Source organism: Cydia fagiglandana, chromosome 19 (assembly GCF_963556715.1).
Source record: "Cydia fagiglandana chromosome 19, ilCydFagi1.1, whole genome shotgun sequence".
NCBI classification, from domain to species: domain Eukaryota; kingdom Metazoa; phylum Arthropoda; class Insecta; order Lepidoptera; family Tortricidae; genus Cydia; species Cydia fagiglandana.
The window spans coordinates 8,199,671-8,219,360 of record NC_085950.1 but is presented as its reverse complement, the minus strand read 5'-3'; the positions used below and the strand labels follow the sequence as shown (position 1 = coordinate 8,219,360).

At 41.6% G+C, this 19,690-nt stretch overlaps 1 protein-coding gene across 1 annotated transcript in view; it reads left to right on the top strand.

The window, feature by feature from the left end:
- Positions 1-19,690, top strand: part of LOC134673789 (anillin-like) — a 96,189-nt gene that overhangs the window by 55,398 nt on the left and 21,101 nt on the right. The window contains exons 5-8 of the mRNA XM_063531816.1: positions 9,673-9,748; positions 12,431-12,577; positions 14,135-14,284; positions 15,689-15,850. Of these exons, the coding sequence (XP_063387886.1) occupies positions 9,673-9,748; positions 12,431-12,577; positions 14,135-14,284; positions 15,689-15,850 (535 nt within the window). The remainder of the gene's footprint in view (positions 1-9,672; positions 9,749-12,430; positions 12,578-14,134; positions 14,285-15,688; positions 15,851-19,690) is intronic.

Below are 19,690 nucleotides of genomic sequence, written 5' to 3'. Positions count from 1 at the left end.
GCCAAAACCGTCAGCATGTCGCAACTGACAGCTCAGCCGGCCCAACCAAGGTTCCAATCGCTATCGCATCGACAACGAAAAGCATTATGTCTCTCTATCACTCTTCCATATTAGCGCGACAGTGACAGTTGCGTTTCGATCGCTACGGAGCGTAAGCGATTGGCATCTTGGCTACGCGGCCAGTAGTGTATGCCAAGTAAATGTGAGGTATCGGGGGCAGAGATATTTGCATGGCGCCGCGCCCGCTATGGCGCGTTACCGATGTTACGACAGAGGAAAATCTTGATGTAATTTGCGAGTGAGATGTTATAGTTCGTTTTTTTTAGCATTAGAAAGAACTTGAAAGAAGGTAAGCAATCTTGACATGTCTTTTAATAGAAATACGCTTTTTAAAAATCAATAACTATTACTTATGAAAGCAGAGGAATATAAATTATCGTATTAGATTTATAATTGTTACATATTTGCCGTAACTTATTTTTAAAATGTGTTTTTCATTTAAAAGACACATCTAGATTGTTTACCTTATTTCTAATGCTAAAAAAACGAACTATAGAGCCTATCTGCAAATACCTTAGAGCATTTAGTAACTGGAGACGTCATGGCTGTCATTGTCTGTACGAAACAGTCTGCCGATTTTTGCAGGGGAGGGGAAGTAATACGATTAGAACAAAAAATAACACACCAATTTATTCATCCACGGAATCCAAAATATTTGTATACTTGTAATTTGTAATGTTCGTGGGAATCGAAGATGTCAGGTTATACCGGGTGTGGCCTGTAACATGAGCAAATAATTAAAACATAGATTGTACTCCTCAAACGGTGACACTTTTGTTTTACAACTTTTAAAAATTATGAAGTATTTAGACTCTATTTTTCATACAAAATAAATATTATCTTCAATGGACGCCATCGCCACGCCATATCATTGTGATTGACGTTGCTTGTCACGCCTTAAACAAAACAAAATACGCGATACATTGCGTTTTAGAATAAACTTTAAAGTGTATTAAAAATCAAACCACAAGTTATTTTTAAAAGTCGCTGAACAAATGTTAGTCAGTATGAGGAGTACAGCCTACAGTTTAATTTTTTGCTCATATTACAGGCCACACCCGGTATAGCTACAATTTGACTTATTAAAATCGTCTCCATGAGAAGTTATTGACTAACTAAAGAATAGTAGAGTTGTTGTTGTACTCCAAATCTTCTAGCTATGGTAATAAAGTAGCTATTCGAGACGACACATACTTATTTCTAAATGGGTCAGGAAAAACCTAAAAAATACAAACTTGAGAATCTCTCACCAGTTTTGAACTTTGGCTAGGTTTTTCCAGGCATCTTTAGGTTGCCTACACTCTATAGAAGTCAGCTACCTATACCTACTTATAATTCCAGTTTAGGGTATATCGTTTACTTTAATAAGACTGTAATGTTGCCTATTATTAGATGTAGGTACTTTCATAGCATTTACGAATGTACATATGTATTTATTAAAGTAGGATTAAGATAAGCATTGCATAATTATTAAGTACATACAAATATGTATCATTACTACTATATTACATACTTACTAAAAAATATAAAGCTTGTAGAGAAGCGTTTTACTAAAATGTCGCTTATACACGGTGACCAATAATTGCATTTCCGTACCATATGGGACCAGCCCCCAAATCGCAAAAAAAAATTACCCTCCCATTGAAATAATAAAATACCAAAATCACAGGCAATTTATTTTTGCGATTTCAGGGTTGGTCCTATAGTAAAAGTTGTTCAGTATAATCCCAAAACCTCCCTGGCAATGAGAATGCACTTATTCTTAGGCCAGCCTGTATAACGCTACTCCCTTCTTACGTAATAATTCTGAAAATGCTAGAAAGTCTGATAATATTTCATGTCGGTATTATTTATTATACATATGTAGCAGTACACATGTAAAATTGTTAGGCTTGCTATGCTACGTGTTACGTATGCGACATTGTAGAAGAATGCTCTGAAAAGTAATGCAGCGAAATCCGTGTGTGGGAAATTCCGTACACGAGCGTAACTAATTTCCTTTTTTTTACCGTACTTAACAAAGTATACCTACCTACTTTAGACTGCTGTCACTAAAATCGCTGCGTTGTCGATGAACATAATAAGAGTTTATTATTGTTTGAAAATAATGCGCTTATGTACGGAATTTCCCGCAGACGGATTTGGCCGTATTGCCCCTACCTAATAGGTGTTTCGATAGCCAACTTTATTCCAGTAATTTGAACTTGTGACATTTAATTGTTTCATTTTTTGCTATATTATTAAATTTATTAAGAATTATGACTATGAATTTGAACATATGGAAAAAGGAAGTATAATATAAAGACAACTTTATACAATTTTGGGTCAATTTAAATGACAATTAAATAATAACACTAATTAATAAAAGGATAGTGATTATACATTTGATTTGTACCCTGTTGTACCTATACCGATAGGGGCTATTCATAAATTACGTCATTTCAATTTAGGGGGGGGGTCTGGGCTTCGGATGACGGTAGCATGAAGTAGGAGGAAATGGGGTCATTAGAAGCATGATTTTTGGATTTTTTATAGGTGGGGGGGTTCAAAAATAGTCAAAAATCGATGACGTAATTTATGGACAGCCCCATAGTCATAAAATTCATAAATAATAAACATAGAATAATCATAGACTTCATAATGAACCATACTATTGGTGAACACGTTTCAATAATCGACTTTATTCCTTCTGTTATAAGGTAGAAAATTAAATGTATAAACACTAGTTGGTACATTACTTGGGTTACTGACTTAAGGTTACACGGGGCAAGTGAAACACTTCTAGGAAATCCTCATACTGTATCTCTTGCCCCGAGGAAAATATACTGTCTCTCTTACCCCACATGACCTTGTAACAATCGCATCAATTTCATTACATAAAAATGTGTTTCATACTTTATGTACGTATTTGGGGCATTATCTATAAAAAGGGACCTTATTGTCGATGGCGCTTACGCCGCAAAGCGTCGCGCGGCATTGAATTTATATCGGAGCATCGTTAGTAATGGCGTAAGCGCCATTGACAATAAGGTCCCTTTTCATATATAACGTCACATTTTATTATAAGTGTAATTTTGTTGTTTTGTCTGTGATAATAGGAAGTGTTTTCTATGAGATGTTTGTAAAATAAATGATTTGGAAATGTGATTTGGATTTTTTCATTTTCCTTGTCTGTGCTGTTTTCAGGTGTGTCTTGGTATGCTATAGTGGAATAATTCATCAAAGTAAAATAACAGTAAGAATTCGAGTTAGTAACGATTAAGTTTTACAAGACTTTTCGTGTAAATAGTTGTTTGTCGAGATAAAATGCACGAGCTAATACAAAAATACCTAACAAATCAGTAGTACCTATATTAATGTCCCACGTCTTAATCATTTTGAACTAGCTTAGTAATACAGTCATTATATGTTTTCAGACAAACAAATTAATATAGTTTTCAAACCTGTGTGACGTGATACGTCTAGGTGTACTGTTTAAAATGCACCACTCTCCCCCCCCCCCCCCCCTCCACCTGACGCTCGACCCCCCCCCCACCTTAAAATGTGTCCCCGTTGGTAGTTTTTTGGCATTCTCACGAAAACTATAATAGATATCAAAAAAGTGTCAAGGACAGAATTAATCCTCATTAAATTTAGAACAAAAATGGTCTTATGTGTTTTATTATAAGTTGGACGGTATTCAAGCTATAAGTACTTATATAACCTTAAAATAACAAAATAACCATACTAGTATGACGAAATGCAGAATATCTTCAAAACGGCTAGACCGATTTTAATAAAATATACCTAAAAAATCACCGCAGTGAAGCCAGCTATCAAACAAAAGAAACTACATCAAAATCGGTTCATCCGTTTCGGCGTTACGAAGTCACAGGTAAACACAGAAATACAATTTTTTTTCAACTGCACCCAATAATTTTGTAAACCGATTAATTTTGATCAATTATTTTAATGGGATCATGTCCCTTGAAGTTTTAGCTTTACGAAAAGTTAAAAAACATGGAAAACGCCCCAGTATTTTTCAAATTATCGGCATTTTCCCGATTTGTGAGTGGTTTCGTGTTATCACGCGCACGAGTTGCCCTTGACCCCTATAAAACGGGGGTAGGGGAGGGGTTGTTATCAGTCACTTATCAGAAGTTGACCGGTACACATATCTGCATATTTTCCCGTAAAGAAGACCTGTGAAAAATGGAAACCACTGAAGCTGAAGTCCGCCAAGTCGTCCAGCTCAGCTCCTGCAAGAGGGGCGTAGCCAACGTTCAGTAGCTGCCACGCTGAATTTAAGTCAATCTACAGTTTGCAGAGTTTACCAGAGGGTCCAACGGACTGGATCCTTTACTTCAAGACCAAGAAGCGGCCGCAAAAAGTGTACATCAGAGAGGGACGACCGCTTCATTGTCACAACATCTCTCCGAGATCGACACCTGACAAGCGTTGCCATCCAGCAGCGTCTGCGTGAGATACGAGGAGTGGCTGCCAGTGAGTGGACAATAAGAAGAAGACTTAAGAAAGCGAACTTGACACCCAGGAGGCCTGCAACGGGGCCCAGATTGCTGGCGCGACACCGTACAGCCCGAAGAGAGTTTGCAGAAAATCATATGGACTGCACCATTGAGCAATGGACCCCAGTTCTCTTCTCGGACGTGTGCAGAATATGCTTCAATGGATGTGACCGAAGAGGAAGAGTCTACAGAAGGCCAGAAGAACGGTTCGCCCAATGTTGCTTCTCCGAAAGGGTCGCCTATGGCGGTGGATCCGTGATGTTCTGGGACGACGTTTCCTACGACGCGCGAACAGAGCTGGTTTTCGTGCCTGGCGGGGGCCGTGGCGCGACCCTCCTGGGTGTCAAGTTCGCTTTCTTAAGTCTTCTTCTTATTGTCCACTCACTGGCAGCCACTCCTCGTATCTCACGCAGACGCTGCTGGATGGCAACGCTTGTCAGGTGTCGATCTCGGAGAGATGTTGTGACAATGAAGCGGTCGTCCCTCTCTGATGTACACTTTTTGCGGCCGCTTCTTGGTCTTGAAGTAAAGGATCCAATCCGTTGGAACCTCTGGTAAACTCTGCAAACTGTAGATTGACTTAAATTCAGCGTGGCAGCTACTGAACGTTGGCTACGCCCCTCTTGCAGGAGCTGAGCTGGACGACTTGGCGGACTTCAGCTTCAGTGGTTTCCATTTTTCACAGGTCTTCTTTACGGGAAAATATGCGGATATGTGTACCGGTCAACTTCTGATAAGTGACTGATAACAACCCCTCCCCTACCCCCCGTTTTATAGGGGTCAAGGGCAACTCGTGCGCGTGATAACACGAAACCACTCACAAATCGGGAAAATGCCGATAATTTGAAAAATACTGGGCCTTTTTCCATGTTTTTTAACTTTTCGTAAAGCTAAAACTTCAAGGGACATGATCCCATTAAAATAATTGATCAAAATTAATCGGTTTACAAAATTATTGGGTGCAGTTGAAAAAAATTTGTATTTCTGTGTTTACCTGTGACTTCGTAACGCCGAAACGGATGAACCGATTTTGATGTAGTTTCTTTTGTTTGATAGCTGGCTTCACTGCGGTGATTTTTTAGGTATATTTTATTAAAATCGGTCTAGCCGTTTTGAAGATATTCTGCATTTCGTCATACTAGTATGGTTATTTTGTTATTTTAAGGTTATACAAGTACTTATAGCTTGAATACCGTCCAACTTATAATAAAACACATAAGACCATTTTTGTTCTAAATTTAATGAGGATTAATTCTGTCCTTGACACTTTTTTGATATCTATTATAGTTTTCGTGAGAATGCCAAAAAACTACCAACGGGGACACATTTCAAGGTGGGGGGGGGGGGGTCGAGCGTCAGGTGGAGGGGGGGGGGAGAGTGGTGAATTTTAAACAGTACACCTAGATGTATCACGTCACACAGGTTTGAAAACTATATTAATTTGTTTCATTTTCCCATACATTGATTACATAGAATGACTCAATTATAGGGGATGATTTCCGTGACAAAATCGATCCTATGTCCTCTCTCGGAAGTCAAACTATCCCTGTGCCAGTTGCCATCTAAAACGGTTCAGCGGTTTAAGCGTGAAGAGGTAACAGACAGACATACATAGTTACTTTGGAATTTATAGGGATAGGGTAGGTTAGGTTCGTCAGGTAGCTGCAGTTTCCCGAAGGGCAAACCGCCCAGAAATAAATAGAAATAGAAATTTATTTGCTAGAAATGTGGTTATTTATTATTTATTCGTATGGCATTTACGGAGTCGCTAATTATCAATTACATTAGAAATGTGGTAGGTACAGAAATTTGGTGTTAACATGCAATTTTGCGAGTTCAGCACGTTTCGCCAATAATCTAGGCATGCAAATTATGTTCTATTTTAACCTCTAGAAATAGGAACTTAACCTATAGAAATAGGAGGTCAGCTAATCGAGGCTCCGTCAAGTTGTGAAGGAATAGTAGATTGTTCACCAAGGGTGGAAAGTGATCCATTTCACCCGAGATATTTTGGCGCTCGAACGAAGAGAGAGCGCCAATAGTTCGAGGGTGAGATGGTTACTTTTACCCGAGTTAAACACTCTACGTTTCATTTCGACTATGAGGAAAGTCAAACACGAGAAATGTAGGTTGATTTATTATCATTACATTACATTCATTCATTCAATTTTACTTTTTTCAAGGCGCGTATACATTAAGGCCGTTTCAGATACATCCCAATTTAAGATCGGATTTTGTATGGTTTTCGATTTTTTTCGATCAAAATGTAAAATGTTAGCTGTTGCTCGAAGTAAAAATTACTTTCCACCCTAGGGTGGGAAATGAAATTTTAGATTTGATGGACACCCCATCGTTTTTCATAGTTTTGATGTGCAGCGCCACACGTGGTAAATTAAAGAACTAATTCGACCAAAATTCCGCGGCTAATTACAAACGGCGCTGTTAATATCATAAGGTATTTTACATAATGCGGACCGTTTACAATTTGCCTTCGGCATTTTACAAACGGCGTCGTCATTTTACAAAACGTAAAACCGTTTGTAAATTGACGACGCCGTTCGAAATGAGTGCGCGTGCAAGTCAGTGGAATGATTAAATTGTTTTAAAATAATAAACAAGTACAATTATGACCGTGTCTGTTTCTTAAATCCAATTTGTTTACTCCGAAATCAAGCAATGTTACTATCCGGTATCCGGCCGGATAGTAAAATAATGGCCAGATAGGCCGGATACCGGATAGTAACCGGATATCCGGTGCATCTCTAGTAGAGAGTACCTATGACGTGCATGTCCGTAGAAAAATCTGTTTTTCAAAATAAAAACAACATCGTTTTAAAACATAAACAAAAAGTAAGTCCAAAATGTTAGTCCCGCAAAAGTAAAAGTAGATGGCGCTGTACGTCGCCATTATTTTACTGGTAAATAGATTGTCCAACGTTAGCTTTTACCAAAAAGAATAGATAGTATTGAGGGGTCCTGTCATAGTAAATTTTGTAGTCACTGTAAATTTACTGCCATCTATCGACACACGAGTAAACCTCAAAATAAACACGTATAAAATTATCAAAAAAAATTATATATATGGATAAATGATTTTATTATTTTTATATCATTTTGACCCATATTCATTCACTGATATCTATGTGTTAAAATTGTTAAATATGAAACGGAATCGTCACGCCATCTAGCCGAGAATAGGCCAAAGGTGTGTGCGTCATCTATCCGAGAATGACTTTTACTCGATTTCCGAGGCACGTTTTTCCTTAGACTTTATTCATCTTATACGAAGTTACATGTCTTTGCTTTTACCTAGTTATAGGGACATTTTGAAAAAACATCGATTTTTTTCTTAGAGGATATAACCAACGGAGACGCCATGTATAAAATTTTCGGTACAAAATAGTCTGCCGTTTTTTGCGGGGGAGGGGCACATCAAATGTATAGGTACGTCATGTCAGATAAACGTCAGTCCATACATATGGTTGACCATTGGCCGCCTATTTTCGACAGAGGGGAACGCCTGTTAATGGCGGCTCCATTGTTAATTACTCCGAGATTTTTTTAAAACATTTCTGATGAAACTAAAAAGCTGATATTTGGTATGATAACGTTTAATAACTTAGCTCTAAATTCAACGGTATTACAGAGTTCTTCAGGTTACTAAGACGGTTATCACACTGGATGCAATTCGCTGTAGTTGCTATTCGCATCACTTAGGATCTCAGAGGAGTAAGTAGACCTTTTTGTGGAATGCTCCTATTTCATAACGTGCCAAGTCGTAAACCGTTATCTATTTCGACTGTCAAATTTGCTGGTAAAATATTTTGCACTCATTATTCATATTGGCTATTCTACTAGCGACCCTCCCCGGCTTCGCACGGGTTACACAAAACCTTAACAAATTATACAGGGTGTTACTGACCATGGGGCTTTAAATCCAAGGCTCGATTCTACTCGCTAAACTAAGCTATTTTTATTATGGGGCCAACCCTGAAATCCCGAAATTTTTTTTTACTTTTTCATACATTTTGGCTGACCAGATGTCGACGTTTTCTATGGAAAAGCCAACATTTTTTCCCCGATTTTAGGGTTGGTCCCATAGTAAAAGTAGCTCAGTTTAGCGAGTAAAATCAAGCCCTGGAATTAAAGCCCCATGGTCAAACACATACTGTACATCTAAACCTTCCTCAAGAATCTATTGATAGGTGAAAACCGCATGAAAATCCGTTCAGTAGTTATTGAGTTTATTGCGAACATACAAAGTATACAAACAGACACATGCGGCAGAGGACTTTGTTTAATGTGTAGTGATTAAGTTAACTATCGAGGTATAACATAATGGTTAATGAAGTTGATGTACTTCTCTGTAGCATACCAAGACAGGCAGCACTGGCACGAAAGGATAATGAAAATTCCAAACATTATTTACTGTTGGTTCTGTAGAAAGTGTCCAAGAATTCTGAAAAGATCTCTGAAACAGCTGCAAAATTACATAGAATAATAAAATACATAGAATGTTAAGATTATTATTTTAAATGGGTCATCATCATCTCAGCCTATATACGTCCCACTGCTGGGCACAGGCCTCCTCTCGAGCGCGAGAGGGCTTGGGCTATAGTCCCCACGCTAGCCCAATGCGGATTGGGGACTTCACATACACCTTTGAATTTCTTCGCAGATGTATGCACGATGTTTTCCTTCACCGAAAAGCGACTGGTAAATATCAAATGATATTTCGTACATAAGTTCCGAAAAACTCATTGGTAGGAGCCGGGGTTTGAACCCACGACCTCCGGATTGCAAGTCGCACGCTCTTACCGCTAGGCCATCATCGCTCTCTAAATGGGTCACTCACTTATTTTAAAGTCGAAAAAAGAAAAGAAAAGAGAAGAATTGATATTCGATAATTGGATCGAAACATGTCGAGTTATTCGACTTAATAATACGTGAGTGACCCGTTTAAAATAATTTTAATATGTTTGAGTCTCACAGGAGTTAGATTTAGATCATGTAGGAAATTTCAAAATTTTGGATATTTTCCGTCAGCATCTTCCTTTTCCATCAACATCTTAACAATTATATTGACCACGTGTTCTTTCTCTTTCAGCCAAGAGAACATAAATGACAATTTGAATAAATCTGACAACTGGGCAGAGACGTCTTTCGGGCGAGAAGTTATGAATGTGAGTATATTCACAAAGCTAAAGACAGAAATACATAGTATGTAAATGTATACACTATACATACAAACTCGTGTACAGTCGCTATCAAATATATCGGAGCGGCCAAGGTGTTCACAATATCTGAACACGCACCCTAACCACAGATTATATAATAGTTCTTACGAACAGATACTTATCTCTCAAACAAAACGCAAATACCTACCGTTTTGATACCTACACAAAAATACAATGGAGTGACCTTCAACGCGCCGCTCCCCGCACCGCGCGCACCGGCACAACGCTAGGGTTACTGACGCTTAGAAATGATAAATAAATACCTACTTAAACAGCGGAGTGAAATAAAAATAAAAGCTAAATCTTAAATTACACCTAATATTCCGATTATGCGTGTTTGCGAAATAGTCATTTTAAAAGGTCATATGTCCCTTTTTTTTTTTTTTTTAAAGAGGGGAAATGCTTTACGCATACCACCCCGGCGCGGGGACGGAGGTCATATGTCCCTGCAGTAACCGCTGTGTTTACACCGTTTTATAAACCGCGCAATAATCCCAGCAAGAATTAGTTTTAAAACTTCGTGTAATTTAAAACCAGATAGAGATTAATGTTACACAATAAAGAAAAATAATAGAAACTCCATGAATACAGGTACTTAATTAATTATAAGTTAACCAGAGCAAAACTGAGTAGGCACTTTCCGGTGTAAAGTTAACTTACCTACTGTCGTTAAAATAAACATTTACCAAAATAAATTAAAAATTTGCTACCTATTTCAGATAAGGACTGTTCAGTTTACTAAGCGGACACTCTTACACCTCTTTTAATCGGCGAATTTAAAATCAATTGACGTACAGCTCATAACAATATAATTAACAATCCCTCATTTATCAATTGCTACATATTTGTTCCCATAATAGTCAAATATTTTTCCCGAAGGACCGAACAAATTTGGAACATAGCAAGTTAGTTCTGCAATAAGGATGCACAGGCTAGTATTCACTGCGAAAAATCGTAAATATGTACAAATTTTCCAAGTTAAACGTGAATAAAATAATTAAAACATTTGCAGAGCATCATATGCTTGAAGATTTTACAAAATCCCGGCACAGAAGCGGCCCGGCCAATCCAGAAACAAAAGTATTGTCATGCGGCTGTTAAAATCAATAAATTACTTATCGGTTCGCGAAATTTCTAAGACAGCAGGCGTTAGAGTAGGCACAGATTAAAATATAAGAAGTATGTACAATAAATGGACCCATAGAAAGAAAAAAATGGACAAAAGAATTACAGAGCAGCGAAAGCAATCGAAAAAAAGAAGCGTCTAACTGTACTACATTTTACATTAAGATAAATTTCGTAGCATTTTAATGGACAACGGAAAATGCGTAAAATGTTGCTGTAGTACGTTACCAATGGCCCTGATGCTACCATGCCGTTGTAGAAGATCATATATTCGACGAGGAGAGTAACATCAAAATTGACCAATTCATGAAGAAAGTCCTGGTCTGGCAGGCAATTGGTTCCTGTGGCCTTAAAAAGTTTGTTCTATTTTGCGACATGAACTTTGGTTGCGACATTTACAGAAAATAATGCATCTAATAACGAGTACTTTCCGTCTATCAGACGCATAATGTCACCTCTTCATTTCGGCCTGATTTGGCAAGTGCCCACTATGCTGGTCAGAAAGTGAAGCTACTGAATTTGAAAAACATTGATTTCGTTCAAAAACAAGTCAACTCATCTAATTGCCCGGAGCTCCACTCCATCGAGTGGCACTAGACCAATGTGAAGATGCACTTAAAAAAGGGTAGATGAGAAGCTAAAACATTGAAAGAATTCAAACGAATGTTGTTTACAACTTGTCAAAAAGTGTCAAAAATTGATGTGCAGGCACTTGAACGGCGCAACCGTGTAAAAGTACGAAAATCTTACCGATGTTATTATATTATACTATATTTACATTAAAATGTTTTGCGTTGGTTTCCGTTTTTATTATATTTATCTAAATAAAGCGATTCCAGAATTAGAAAAATGTAATTTATACTTTTTTGTGTGTCCGCTTAATAAAATGAACAGTCCTTATCTAAAACTATACATTTGTCATACATAATAAACATTACGTGTTTAATTAAAGAAATTCAATAGTAGGTAGTACTACGTAGCTTGTAGCTATCGTAAAAATTGACAGTGCGGCGCGCGGTGACGTGCGTACGTGCTGAGCGCGTGTGGCAACCAACTGGCTTGCTTTTCTACCGTGAACGGGAGCAGATTCGTAGGTATTAATCCGAGCTCGCGCGGAGAGTTCCATAGGCCTGCCCTAACGCCTTGACAATAGAGGCGTGTTCAGATATTTGTAAGCACCTTGACCGCTCCGATATATCTAATGGCGACTGTACATCAGAATTTGTATATTTAAAATGAAAATTACGTACCGTTGAATTGCCGCAACTTGTCCTACCAACATTTTGGTGTAAAAGTATCAAGTAGCTTCTAATTTCGCTACTCGATGCCAGATGTCGACTGCGAAAATAATCATCGTTTTGGTATCAAAACTTATGTATGAAGTGAGCACTCTATTCTTACTATATTTCTCTATGGTATGACTGATTAGATGCTTTATGATTAATGAAAAGTGACGCGTTAAATACGTAAATAAATCTATAACCTTTTTTTCGCACTATTCAGGTGGTAAAGAACAATTCAAGCTACAAAAAAGCAGTAAAAGAGTCAGACTCTGAGGACTCCCAGAGCGACTGCAACAGTGAGCTGGACGAATTGTTGGACGAGGCGCTGGACGAGAGCGATGGACCCACTCCGCCTAAACTTAACAAGGTGAGGGATAGGTCATCAAAAATCCACTAGTTTTCACGGTAAAATGCCATCGAATATGGTCAGCTATAAGTATTGTATAGTGCAAATCGAGAAGCGATACATTTTTTAATATCAATTTATTACAATTATAAAAAATCGATGACGTAATTTATGGGGCTGTCCATAAATTACGTCATCGATTTTTGACGATTTTCGATCCCCTCCCCCTATAATCATCAAAAAATCATGCTTCGAATGGCCCCGTTTCCTCCTACGTCATGCTACCATCAGCCGATGTCCAGATCCCCCCCCCCTAATTTGAAATGATGTAATTTATGTGTAGCCCCTAAGGTCTGATGGGATGGGACAAACACAGGGGCAAAGGTAACACTTATTGGGAATCCTCATACGTCATGCTACCATTATCCGATGTCCAGATCCCCCCCCCCCTAATTTGAAATGATGTAATTTATGTGTAGCCCCTAAGGTCTGATGGGATGGGACAAACACAGGGGCAAAGGTAACACTTATCGGGAATCCTCATACTCTTGCCGCCAGTAAAATTCACTTGTTTCTCTTACCCCTCATGACCTTATGCCAATATTTAAAAGTTACAAGTTGCATATACGTACACACATTTTTGGAAATTTGATTTCTATGTTTTATTTTATTATGTTTGTGACGCTTATTTATCAGTTTTAAAACTTAATAAATGCCCAACAACAAACATGTTTCATAATTGAGTTTTCACATAAAATAAGTTTGATACCAAAATACATGATGGTGCATAAGGCCAGAACCCGAGGATGCACTGTGTTGGCTATTACTGATATTTGATATTGATATTTATTCAGAGATAATTTTACAGCATCACAGCTAGCGCCAATGCGCTGTAAAATTAAATATGTTTTAGTAAAGCTATAGTAATAATTATATGATGAATATGACCATAATTAAGCTATAGTGATGATGACTATGTTGATTCACAAAAACGTAAAAATCTTTATAAAGTGCATGATGTTTGTCGGCAAACAAGTCGCAGTCAGGTGCAAAAACTAAGAAATTGTTGAGAAGTGTGTAGAAACAGAAAATAAGAAATTGGTCTACATCTACACCTTGGCCTTTTTAAACCTGTCAACACAGTGAATTCTTCTACATTTAAAAGAGTCGACAACGTGCTTGTACAATTGTGATACCAATGGGTTTGCAAGCGCTGACAAGGTACCGCTTACCAGTGTTGGCCGAAACGTTAATGCAATTGAAAATGTTGGCCGTTAACCATTATAAATTGAACCTTAAACCGTAACGGACGATTACAGTTTACATTTATAAAGGTTAATGGCCAACATTTTCAATTGCATTAACGTTTCGGCCAACACTGCCGCTTACCATCAGGCGGTCTAACATAAGTTGCGTTCTCGCGCGCGAGTCGATACTTGAAGTCGCGCTGGATGTATGGAGTCGCGCGTGAGGACGCAATTCGTGCTAGACCGCCAGGCCGCTTGTTTGCCACCGTCGTCACATAAATTATTAATAAGAGGGCATTTCTTAAGTTTTTCTACCTATAATGGGTTGCAGAACGGCAGCCTATCTTCAACCAGTTTCGTGTACCAGGACAAGGAGAAGCAGTTCAAGTCGCCGCTGAAGACGCAGCCGGCCACGCCGCGCGCCGACAAAGGCTCGGAGCTGGTGCACAGCGTCAGCTTCTACAGGAGGATGCAGAGCGCGGTGAGGGGCTCTAACTGTTGCTATAATGTAGGGCAGCCTGTCCTCAACCATCGTCTACCAGGACAAGGAGAAGCAGTTCAAGTCGCCGCTGAAGACGCAGCCGGCCACGCCGCGCGCCGACAAGGGCTCGGAGCTGGTGCACAGCGTCAGCTTCTACAGGAGGATGCAGAGCGCGGTGAGGGGCTCTAACTGTTGCTATAATGTAGGGCAGCCTGTCCTCAACCATCGTCCACCAGGACAAGGAGAAGCAGTTCAAGTCGCCGCTGAAGACGCAGCCGGCCACGCCGCGCGCCGATAAGGGCTCGGAGCTGGTGCACAGCGTCAGCTTCTACAGGAGGATGCAGAGCGCGGTGAGGGGCTCTAACTGTTGCTATAATGTAGGGCGGCCTGTCCTCAACATGGTCCACCAGGACAAGGAGAAGCAGTTCAAGTCGCCGCTGAAGACGCAGCCGGCCACGCCGCGCGCTGACAAGGGCTCGGAGCTGGTGCACAGCGTCAGCTTCTACAGGAGGATGCAGAGCGCGGTGAGGGGCTCTAACTGTTGCTATAATGTAGGGCAGCCTGTCCTCAACCATCGTCCACCAGGACAAGGAGAAGCAGTTCAAGTCGCCGCTGAAGACGCAGCCGGCCACGCCGCGCGCCGACAAGGGCTCGGAGCTGGTGCACAGCGTCAGCTTCCACAGGAGGATGCAGAGCGCGGTGAGGGGCTCTAACTGTTGCTATAATGTAGGGCGGCCTGTCCTCAACATGGTCCACCAGGACAAGGAGAAGCAGTTCAAGTCGCCGCTGAAGACGCAGCCGGCCACGCCGCGCGCCGACAAGGGCTCGGAGCTGGTGCACAGCGTCAGCTTCTACAGGAGGATGCAGAGCGCGGTGAGGGGCTCTAACTGTTGCTATAATGTAGGGCAGCCTGTCCTCAACCATCGTCCACCAGGACAAGGAGAAGCAGTTCAAGTCGCCGCTGAAGACGCAGCCGGCCACGCCGCGCGCCGACAAGGGCTCGGAGCTGGTGCACAGCGTCAGCTTCTTCAGGAGGATGCAGAGCGCGGTGAGGGGCTCTAACTGTTGCTATAATGTAGGGCAGCCTGTCCTCAACCATCGTCTATACATAAATTCCAAATTTATGTTTTAACAGTTAACATATCATATAAAAATATTATAATTATGTCACAGTCAAAAAAAAATTAGATTAAGAGAAAAAAGCTCTGTATTTGTATATTTTGTATGCTCTTATTTAGGGATAAAATCCGCATAAAGTTATTAATTGACGAACCTGGTTTCAGATGCCCAATGATGTCACCGATTCTGATTTCAACTGTATTTTATTTATTTTTAAATAAAAAAGCTTTCTAATAAACCGAGTCAGTATTCTACGTCGAAAATAACATCATCTTTCGTTTACAGTCGTCAACGCCATCGACGCCAATGCGCGTCATCCGGCACACATCACCAGAGCGGGAAATCCCGGCCACGCCCGATGAGCCCGCAGTGAACGTGACGACCGTGCGACAGCGGATTAAAGAGCTGCAGGCTGAAGTCGCTAAACAGCAGACAGTTATATCACAGGTTAGTTATATCGCGCATATAACTTAAGGGGAATCCCGGTCCCGGACACACCTGATGAGCCCGCAGTGAACGTCACGACCGTGCGACAGCGGATTAAAGAGTCGTCGCAGGCTGAAGTCGCTAAACAGCAGACTGTCATATCACAGGTACAGTGTCATATAATATGAGGGAGCGGAAAATCCCGGCCACACCCGATGAGCCCGCAGTGAACGTCACGACCGTGCGACAGCGGATTAAAGAGCTGCAGGCCGAGGTCGCTAAACAGCAGACTGTCATATCACAGGTACAGTATCATATAATATTAGGGAGCGGGAAATCCCGGCCACACCCGATGAACCCGCCGTGAACGTCACGACCGTGCGACAGCGGATTAAAGAGCTGCAGGCTGAGGTCGCTAAACAGCAGACTGTCATATCACAGGTACAGTATCATATAATATGAGGGAGCGGGAAATCCCGGCCACGCCCGATGAGCCCGCAGTGAACGTCACGACCGTGCGACAGCGGATTAAAGAGCTGCAGGCTGAGGTCGCTAAACAGCAGACTGTCATATCACAGGTACAGTATCATATAATATGAGGGAGCGGGAAATCCCGGCCACGCCCGATGAGCCCGCAGTGAACGTCACGACCGTGCGACAGCGGATTAAAGAGCTGCAGGCTGAAGTCGCTAAACAGCAGACTGTCATATAACAGGTACAGTATCATATAATATGAGGGAGCGGGAAATCCCGGCCACACCCGATGAGCCCGCCGTGAACGTCACGACCGTGCGACAGCGGGTTAAAGAGCTGCAGGCTGAAGTCGCTAAACAGCAGACTGTCATATCACAGGTACAGTGTCATATAATATGAGGGAGCGGGAAATCCCGGCCACACCCGATGAGCCCGCCGTGAACGTCACGACCGTGCGACAGCGGATTAAAAAGCTGCAGGCTGAGGTCGCTAAACAGCAGACTGTCATATCACAGGTACAGTGTCATATAATATGAGGGAGCGGGAAATCCCGGCCACACCCGATGAGCCCGCCGTGAACGTCACGACCGTGCGACAGCGGATTAAAAAGCTGCAGGCTGAGGTCGCTAAACAGCAGACTGTCATATCACAGGTACAGTATCAGAGTATCACGTATATAACGTAGGGAGCGGGAAATCCCGGCAACACTCGATGAGCCAGCCGGTAACGTCACGACCGTGCGTCAGCGGATTAAAGAACTGCAGGCTGAAGTCGCTAAACAGCAGACTGTCATATCACAGGTACAGTATCGTATAATATTAGGGAGCGGGAAATCTCGGCCACACCCGATGAACCCGCCGTGAACGTCACCACCGTGCGACAGCGGGTTAAAGAGCTGCAGGCTGAAGTCGCTAAATAGCAGACAGTTATATCACAGGTTAGTTATATCACGCATATAACTCAAGGGAAATCCCGGTCCCGGACACACCCGATGAGCCCGCAGTGAACGTCACGACCGTGCGACAGCGGATTAAAGAGCTGCAGGCTGAAGTCGCTAAACAGCAGACTGTCATATCACAGGTACAGTATCATATAATATTAGGGAGCGGAAAATCCCGGCCACACCCGATGAGCCCGCCGTGAACATCACGACCGTGCGACAGCGGATTAAAGAGCTGCAGGCCGAGGTCGCTAAACAGCAGACTGTCATATCACAGGTACAGTATCGTATAATATTAGGGAGCGGGAAATCCCGGCCACACCCGATGAACCCGCCGTGAACGTCACCACCGTGCGACAGCGGGTTAAAGAGCTGCAGGCTGAAGTCGCTAAATAGCAGACAGTTATATCACAGGTTAGTTATATCACGCATATAACTCAAGGGAAATCCCGGTCCCGGACACACCCGATGAGCCCGCAGTGAACGTCACGACCGTGCGACAGCGGATTAAAGAGCTGCAGGCTGAAGTCGCTAAACAGCAGACTGTCATATCACAGGTACAGTATCATATAATATGAGGGAGCGGGAAATCCCGGCCACACCCGATGAGCCCGCCGTGAACGTCACGACCGTGCGACAGCGGATTAAAGAGCTGCAGGCTGAAGTCGCTAAACAGCAGACTGTCATATCACAGGTACAGTATCATATAATATGAGGGAGCGGGAAATCCCGGCCACACCCGATGAGCCCGCCGTGAACGTCACGACCGTGCGACAGCGGGTTAAAGAGCTGCAGGCTGAGGTCGCTAAACAGCAGACTGTCATATCACAGGTACAGTATCATATAATATTAGGGAGCGGGAAATCCCGGCCACACCCGATGAGCCCGCCGTGAACGTCACGACCGTGCGATAGCGGATTAAAGAGCTGCAGGCTGAAGTCGCTAAACAGCAGACTGTCATATCACAGGTACAGTATCATATAATATGAGGGAGCGGGAAATCCCGGCCACACCCGATGAGCCCGCCGTGAACGTCACGACCGTGCGACAGCGGATTAAAGAGCTGCAGGCTGAAGTCGCTAAACAGCAGACTGTCATATCCATACGTCGGACTCCAGCGGGCATTTTCGTGGCATGTCAGAATGATATGTAAGGATCGCAAATCAATCAATTCACTTTCGATTATTTGTACTTAGATTTGGTAGGTACCTAGTATTTATAATGTGAAATTCCAAATATCATAGCAACTAATTGCGTTATTTATAAACGTACTTGGACTACACATAAGTCAAAATGGCGAAAAAGTTCGTTTGGCTTTATCCGTCACTCAGACAATTGCAGCTGTGAGAAAGGAACAAAACAAATGAGTTAACTGGGCATGTCAAGTTCTATGAACACGGCTATGTTACAAATACTAGGTACATTATAATACTCGTAAGTTAAGATTTTTTTGTAAACCTTACCTTGCCCTCAAACTGCCCCCTATAGTCCGACGTATGGTCATATCACAGGTACAGTATCATATAATATTAGGGAGCGGGAAATCCCGACCTCACCCGATGAGCGCGCCGTGACCGTCACAATCGTGCGTCAGCTTTAAGCACTATATTGGACGTTACAATAACTACCTATTTGAATAATTTCAGCTTATATATATACGTCCCACTGGTGGGTACAGGCTTCCTCTCATGCGCGAGAGGGCTTGGGTTATAGTCCCCACGCGGAGCCCAATGCAGATTGACTTCACATACAAATTTAATTTATAACAAGCAGAAACATCTGCAAACGATGCTATTAAAACTTTACAAAAACCTTCTTCGCAGAGGTATGCAGGTTTACTCACGATGTTTTTTTCACCGAAAAGCTAGTGGTAAATGGGCTGGCTTAGATCAAAAATCACAATTTCGATAATCAGAGCCACAAGCATGTGCATACGCGGTATACGGCACAGATTTAAATCCACACAAAAATTCCTAGGCTTTGACGACGGGGCAGCCCTACCGCAACCCTAGCCCTAATCCACCACTACCAACCAACTCGTTTCATATATGTATTTTGTATTTCCTTATTTCAGTTTCAAACTTTGTTGTTGCTTTGACGACCGGTCTGGCCTAGTGGGTAGTGACCCTGCCTGTGAAGCCGGTGGTCCTGGGTTCGAATCCCAGTAAGGGCATTTATTTGTGTGATGACACAGATATTTGTTCCTGAGTCATGGTTGTTTTCTATGTATTTAAGTATTTATATATTATATATATCGTTGTCTAAGGACCCACAACACAAGCCTTCTTGAGCTTACTGTGGGACTTAGTCAATCTGTCTAAGAATGTCCTATATATTTTTTTATGTGGTAAATATTAAAATGTTGTAGGTAGTGGTAAATGTTTACCCCCTTATTCATAAACGTTTACTAAAGTTGACAAGCCGATAATAATCGTTTGTCCTTTTCT